The sequence below is a fragment of the Anarrhichthys ocellatus genome, unplaced genomic scaffold (assembly GCF_004355925.1).
Source record: "Anarrhichthys ocellatus isolate YVR2014 unplaced genomic scaffold, GSC_Weel_1.0 scaffold236, whole genome shotgun sequence".
Classification (NCBI taxonomy): domain Eukaryota; kingdom Metazoa; phylum Chordata; class Actinopteri; order Perciformes; family Anarhichadidae; genus Anarrhichthys; species Anarrhichthys ocellatus.
The window spans coordinates 63,892-70,984 of NW_022280266.1; the positions used below are offsets into that span (position 1 = coordinate 63,892).

Here is a 7,093-nt window from a genome sequence, read left to right on the forward strand (position 1 = left end):
CACACACACACACACACACACACACACACACACACACACACACACACCTCGGCAGCTTCTTTCTCAAACTTCTCGATGGTCCTCTTGTCGATGCCTCCACACTTGTAGATGAGGTGTCCCGTGGTGGTGGACTTGCCGGAGTCGACGTGGCCGATCACCACGATGTTGATGTGGAGTTTCTCCTTCCCCATGGTGAACCGGAGCCGGTCTGTCAAGCTTCAACCGGTGTTAAGTTACAAAGTTAGTACAGCGGACACACACACACCCCCTTTAAGCTTTAAGCATGAGTTATCGTGGGAGGGTAGGGTTATGACAGCCTGTTACTAGTGTTCTGTAATTTAACACTGAGCAAATGCAACACACGAGTAGAGCTGAAGACTGCAGCAGAAGAGAGGAGTCTGTTTTCATGAGTTCACCAGACCTTTAAGCAGCTGAAAGTGATGTCTGTTCACTCTTCTTAAACAGAGTGTCACAACACTAAAGCATCAATGGAGCTGAAGTGAGCCAAGTCACCAAAACCCTCCCCCCGCTCTACATCCATCATCCATCATCCAATATCCAGCCTCCTCCCCCTCCCCCTCCTCATCATCACAACAATAACAAGCCTCTAATGTTTGGCAGCACCGTCCTTCTTTTTCAGGACTTCACTACAGCCTCACTTCTTCAAGCCACAATCCACCATTTTGTCAGGTCCCCATCCACCGACGGTGCAGCAGCCATTTCTCAGACACTGCACGCGCACACGCACACGCAGAGGAAAGTAAACAGACTGTGGTTAACTCTGCAGGAGTGTTATGGTGACATCTTTGAATGCAACACCAAAGTGCTCTTCTAAATAAGAGGATTTGTGTGATCTGAGCTGCACAGGTAGATTTGAATCCCGCTGGGACATGATCTCCGTCAGACCTGTCCAGGTGAACTCGGATAACATTTGCACGCGCGCATTTTAACTCTTCCTTCACGTGTAACGTCACCGGAGAGCTGCCGCAGTGCGCTTTACATGTGCAAATAAAAAGAGAGAACACGTTAAAACAAACTAAATCATCATCATCAGGTAGTGCGATGAATGAAGCGGGTGTTAGGGTTCAGCAGAACACGTCAGCGCTCCTCCGCCATGTTCTCATCGGTCTGGATGCGTATTAAGTGGCAGCCGCGTGCATCACAACAACAATCCCAAAAAACAGCCGCTGCACAAAACACGCATTTTGTTTTCCTGATACAAAATGCGTAACCCGTATCCCCCCCCCCCTCCTCAATGCATAATGTCTCGTACCTGAGGACGAGGCCGGTGTCAGTTCGGGTTCAGGACCGGAGCCGCTGAGGAGAGACGCTGATCCGGTTATAGCGCACAGGACGGGGGGGGGGGGGTATTGCGTAATTGTGCCGATGTAGCTCACAGCATCCCAACGAGGGACCGGGAGAAGTTACCGGGAAACGGGTTTATCACGGGACACGAGGATGAACTAAAGAGAACCGACATGACAGATCGTAGATGTGACACATTTATAATTTATTTATGTTTAATTCATTTGTGACACTTTTTGACTAAAGGCTGTTTTTGACAACATAAACAAAGACTCGACACATAACTTAAGATCAGTGCTTTGTTGTTCTATTGACATTAGTTATATATATATATATATATATATATATATATATATATACCAATCCTCTCGGATACTTTTCTATAATATAATTTATAAATAAAATATAATATATATATGCGCTAGTGTTTGTACTGTAAGTTTCCGTTCCGGTTGTGTTCAGAGACGCTTCTTTTAAACCAGGTGGACACGTGGAGCGAGCAGCGAGCGTCACGCGCAGCAGGTGCAGCGCTCACCTTTACCAGACGCTCCGTAGTCGGATTAAAATGACCCGTCTGTCTGCCCAATCATCACGAGACGCAGGGATATTATATTTGTTTCCATACGTTAGAAGCTATATGCTGCATTTTGACTGAGGAGGCGAGAGAGGGGGGGGGGGTTCATGGCATCACATGATGAACCTGGACATTGTAATTCATCGGAGAAGTCATATTAATGTGATCACTGTGAGGCGATTTTATAACAAAATGTACTTCTATTCTACATAATCTTTGGAAAAAGCCATTCAATTAAAAGGACTAACTTATTTGTTGTGGCATTTATTTTCGTCATATACAGATCTGCAATGATGGGTAATGGTCATGTGACTAGTGAGCGAGCGAGTGTGTGTGTAGTAAATATAACGTGCACTAGGGCCGGTCATTACACAGAACATTATTTATTTTCCCATCATCACTTCATAAATGAGGAGCTAATAGTGCGTGTGGTTTAGTATATTTGAGGTAATTCATATTAAAGAGTTTATCAACATGCTGGTTAATTAGATCTCATCATTAGATTAACGTCCCGTTAGTTAGTTAGTTAGGTGAGACGTAGAATGAAATAACAACACAACACAATATGAGATTTGAGCATTGTTGTATATGATGAAGTATTTACAGTAAATGATTTAAGACATTTTTCTGAAGTTTACAAGAATCATAAAAAGTCCCTTTTGTTTCTGTATATAATGTTCAAATGAAATAAACAGCAGTAACTAGATGAACTGACCCTGTTTGAGCTCATAAGTATTAAGTATAAGGCGGAGCTTCTTAAATCCAGATGATGATGATGATGATGATTACATATACTAAATGTTTCCCTTCTGTAGTCATGAAGTATAAAGGTACATACAGTATTATATACATGTGTACAGACTTTATGGAGAAAAAACACATCTGATCACATTAATAAAAACAAAGAATGACGTATTTTGAGTTTTTGGAGAATTGTGCTGTTTGAAATCATCTTCAAATTAAAAAGGTAAACAAAGAGAAGATACCTGAGAACGTTTAAATCCTGCGAGTCCACCAGGAACCAGCGCTTCTTCTTAGTGTTGCACAATAACAACAAGAAACGTTTGAACATGAACATGAACTGAAAGAGAAGCCTGCTAGACAAACCTAAGACATACTTATTGTGCACATAAAATCCCACCAATACGGCACCACATGAGAAGTAAACACAAAGAAACAAAGAGCTGAACAATGATTGTAAAGAGGATTCACTTTAAGGCATTTCACCCCAAACGGGTTTGTGCGTTCCGTCCTCTTCAAGAGCGATGTCATCAAATGTGAGCGCCGGGTTTGGGAGGACGTTACATCATCTTTAAAAGACTAAACTCATCCCAAACTTTACAGGAGTGAAAGAGTTTATAGACTTTTACTTTGGCGAGAACTCAAAGAGTTCTGAGGTGAATGCAGATGTTTTAGAAGCAGACGTTCTCTGGAGGCAGAAATAACAGTTGAGCTCAGCGAGTAACTGTGTGTGTGAACCACAGACTGTCTGCGCTATAAACAAGAACTCTGTTGTTGTATTTACGCCGACATGACGTTATTTGAGTCTTAATGGAGCTGCTACATTGTTAGCGTAGCATAGCACCGATGGATCCAGAAAACAAGTTTTAAACGTTGTTTGTCGTCTTGTGAAGAGAACGAACAAAACATGAAGTCAGACTTTTTAAAATCTGCATCATTATGTCGTTATTTCAGCATCTTTTTTATCAGTTTATTGCAATTAAATCGCAATAAAATGAGTTTATTTTGGGGTCATACAGCTGTAGTGAACCAGTCGACGAGCGTTTGGTGTGAAAACTATAACAATATTAAATCTGTAATACTTTTGAAAGTGTTGCATTGAATGTAGATGTATTGTGGAATATGTTCCAGTAAAATAATGAATTAGAGATTTCACCAAAAAGCCTTCATATTAAATATTACCAGAGATTAATGAAGCTGATTGGTTTGGTTTAAGTCACGGTGGGCTCAACGTTTTCACTTCATGATTCATATTTATGTGACATTTCATTTGAGGATGATTTTCATTAAAGTTACAACAAAGAACTTGAATTGTCCGTTTAGAAAAGCTCTCATTTTACTGCAGCACGTGTCCGACAGTCGGACATGTTTCTCAGTTATTTAAAACGATCAAACTGAATGAAGACTTCTGAAGATCGTAAACAGAGAGAAAGAAGCTTCATCAGTCGTCTCTGAACACCACTAAGGAGCTACGTTGTTTTTTACATTCGTGTTTCACAGCTCACTCAACATGGAGTTAAATCTAAAAGGTTTAAATAACCTGCAGCTTATATTCCCTTTATTTCCAGCAGAGTAATAAACTTCCTCTGTGATTGTTTGCTCTGTTCAATTATTATTTTTGCCTCAAAGAAATATTGCTTAAAAATAAAACGAAGCTTTGTCTTTTACTGCGATTGCAGGTTCCTCAGTCGCAGTAAGAGGAACGTCCTCGAGGGTTCTAATGGCCGTTACTCACTGTGAGCATCAACAGCACAGCTGGAGCCACATCTCTCCGATTACCTGTTGAATAGTAATAATAACAGTGAGACCTCGTCCCGTCCTCGTCCTCAGTCTCCGTGGGAGTAGGAGGCGTGGACGGCCCACGGCTGCACGGTTCCTCGTCCGAACAGAGTGTAGAACGCCGCTCCGAACACGTTGATGGCGGCGGCGATGTAGAACACGCTCTGCCACTCGTCGATGGTGTTCTGAGGAACAATCGGATCAGTTCAGGAGCGTTGGATCGGTTAAAGGTAGGAACACATCTGTACGGTCAACATTTAACAATTTGTTCCTCTAAACGTCTTTTCCAGTGAAACGATTTTTAAAAGAGGAAATAACTTGTCTTTGTGCCAAATTACACTCAGACAGTTCTCACCATCGCGTCCCAGAGATCTGAATATAATGATGATTTCTGTTTGTTTGACGTTTCAATCATTTAAAGATAATGTCGTTGGTTGATTGGCTTGTTAAATCTTAACTTTGTTGCCATTGTTGATGAAAGTTACACAGAAACGGGTAACAAGGTCAGTTTATCGGCTTCCATCAAACTGTTGATAAAGGAGCACAGACGCCCCCTGGTGGCCAAAGGCTAACGACACTAATCCTGTTCTGTTAAACCAGTTAAAACAGGAAACGGATCTTCAAAATAAGAGATTATCTGTTGAATGAGGACCACTGGAGGGACCTCTGTTAGTATAAAGATACTAGAAACATGATCACAGTGTGTGTGCTGTTCATGCGTTTATTCATATTATTTTACACCTTCACTGAGTTATAACTGCCAAATATTCATACATTTTAACCCTTTAAATAACCCTTTAAATAACAGTTTGTTTACATAATAGAAGTCTGTTATTATGAAATGAATATATATTTTTCAGTCTGAATTATGCCAATGATTAACAGCAACATTGATTTTTAAGCATTTCTATTTTTTGTGTCAGATTTAAAAGAAGCTTCTTAAAACGACAAATCTGAGGGAAAATAGTAAAAACTGTAAATTGAAGCCGCTTCTCTAGATTGAAGGTCTGATATAATAGATTGTTGGATTAAATATTATAATTGGATCAGAAACTGTGGTTTTAATGGGTTTAAGGGTCCGAGTGTTTATTACAGACTTATTATAGGAGCTGACTTTTAACTTCCCAAACTTAAAAAGCCAGAAATGTCCCCAGTGACTCATAAGGGTGAAGGAATGAGGCCCACCGTACAGATGTGATGATAAAGTGAGACTGTGCGTTAGCGTCTTACTTGTTTGGTGAGCGCTGTGGCTATGACCGGTCCCACCATGCCGGGAATGGTGGCAAAGGTGTTGGTGATTCCCAGCAGGATACCAGCATACCTGCAAACGTATTAAAGGACATTTAACGTTACAAGTCCGGAGTAATGACTCACCTGCTGACACCTGGAGGAGAATCTGAACATCTGTATCGTCACCGAGTATCAGAGTTCTGATGTTTGCTGCCACACTGAAGATGTACTCTCTCAGGATGTATAGTTATGGATAGAAATCATCAGGAAGATTACTCATTTCATTATTGATAAATACTCTTACATTTGGAAGCTAGAATTGTGATCTCGGGACGCAGGCCGCGTCTCTACATCACTACGTTTACAGTCGGAGGATGTTCTGGTGATGGAACTTACGAAGGAGCGATGTCCAGGTGGTTGATGTTGAAGCCGGAGGCCGACACTCCGCCCAGAGCCGAGGAGATGGTGAGGAAGGTCACGGCCAGCGTGTAGTTACAGCCGGTATAACCCACCGCCACCAGGAACACCGCCGGGCCGAGCATACCTGCAGACAACACGCAGGGAGTAGTCGACACGTCGTGTCTGGAGTCAGTTTCATACATCACGATGATGATGATGATGATGATGACAACAACAACAACAACAACTTTATTTATAGAGCATCTTTAAAAACAGAGCTTACAATAAAATTTTAATTCTGGTAAAACAGTATAATAGATGAGACAATAAAACCAATCGATACGATATTTATTAAAAATAAATGAAACAATAAGAATAAATAATAAATTATAAATAATAATTTAAATAAATACAAGAAAATAATAATTTAAATAAATACAAGAAAATAATTAAATTTAAAAAAATAAAAATAAAACAAAACTAAATGAACTAAACTAAAATAAGAGGACAGATGAATCCGTACCGACGACGGAGAAGCACTTCCTGACGGTGACGGTGCGGTAGAGGCAGGTTTCTCTCAGGTAATCGGCGAGCTGACCGCTCACAACAGCAAACACGGCGCAGCCAACGTAAGGAAGAGCGGAGAGCAAACCATTCTGTGGTGGACGGGGGGGGGACAATAGCACAGGAATACTTTAATGAATACATAACAAACATGTTTTACTCTACTGTACATACTTGATTACATTTTTACCCATCAGTGTTCCTCAGCTCCTCTGATGAACCAACGGCTGTACGAGATGTTGAGCTCACCTGCTGGATGCTGAATCCCAGCACGTCGTTCATGTAAGTGGGCAGCAGGGTGAGGAGGGTGTAGAAGGTCCAGTTGTAGGAGAAGTGAGCCACCACGATGGCCCACAGCGGTCTGGAGGACACGATGGCTCTCCAGGGGATGTGACCCGCTGAGGTGGAGAGCTGGGAAACAGGAGGTAGAAAAGAAACAGACTCGACTGAGGGTTAACTCCTCTGGTTGTATAGAAGTCTATGAGAAAATGACTCTACTTC

General features: G+C 41.4%; 2 protein-coding genes across 3 annotated transcripts in view; both read right to left on the minus strand.

Annotated features, from left to right (window-relative positions):
• The window catches only part of eef1a1a (eukaryotic translation elongation factor 1 alpha 1a), a 5,108-nt gene extending 3,749 nt beyond the window's left edge, over positions 1 to 1,359 (minus strand). The window contains exons 1-2 of the mRNA XM_031879211.1: positions 1,274 to 1,359; positions 48 to 216 (exon numbers count right to left, since the gene is read on the minus strand). Coding sequence (XP_031735071.1) covers positions 48 to 191 — 144 coding nt within the window. The 5' untranslated portion in view covers positions 192 to 216; positions 1,274 to 1,359. The remainder of the gene's footprint in view (positions 1 to 47; positions 217 to 1,273) is intronic.
• Positions 1,360 to 2,445: 1,086 nt separating this feature from the next.
• slc17a5 (solute carrier family 17 member 5) overlaps positions 2,446 to 7,093 on the minus strand; it is an 11,463-nt gene continuing 6,815 nt past the window's right edge. Inside the window, exons 8-12 of one of the 2 annotated variants that reach the window (XM_031879230.1) lie at positions 6,842 to 7,003; positions 6,552 to 6,684; positions 6,026 to 6,173; positions 5,630 to 5,720; positions 2,446 to 4,584 (exon numbers count right to left, since the gene is read on the minus strand). In XM_031879230.1, the coding sequence (XP_031735090.1) occupies positions 4,447 to 4,584; positions 5,630 to 5,720; positions 6,026 to 6,173; positions 6,552 to 6,684; positions 6,842 to 7,003 (672 nt within the window). In that variant the 3' untranslated portion in view covers positions 2,446 to 4,446. The remainder of the gene's footprint in view (positions 4,585 to 5,629; positions 5,721 to 6,025; positions 6,174 to 6,551; positions 6,685 to 6,841; positions 7,004 to 7,093) is intronic. The other variant, XM_031879231.1, reaches the window with a different exon arrangement.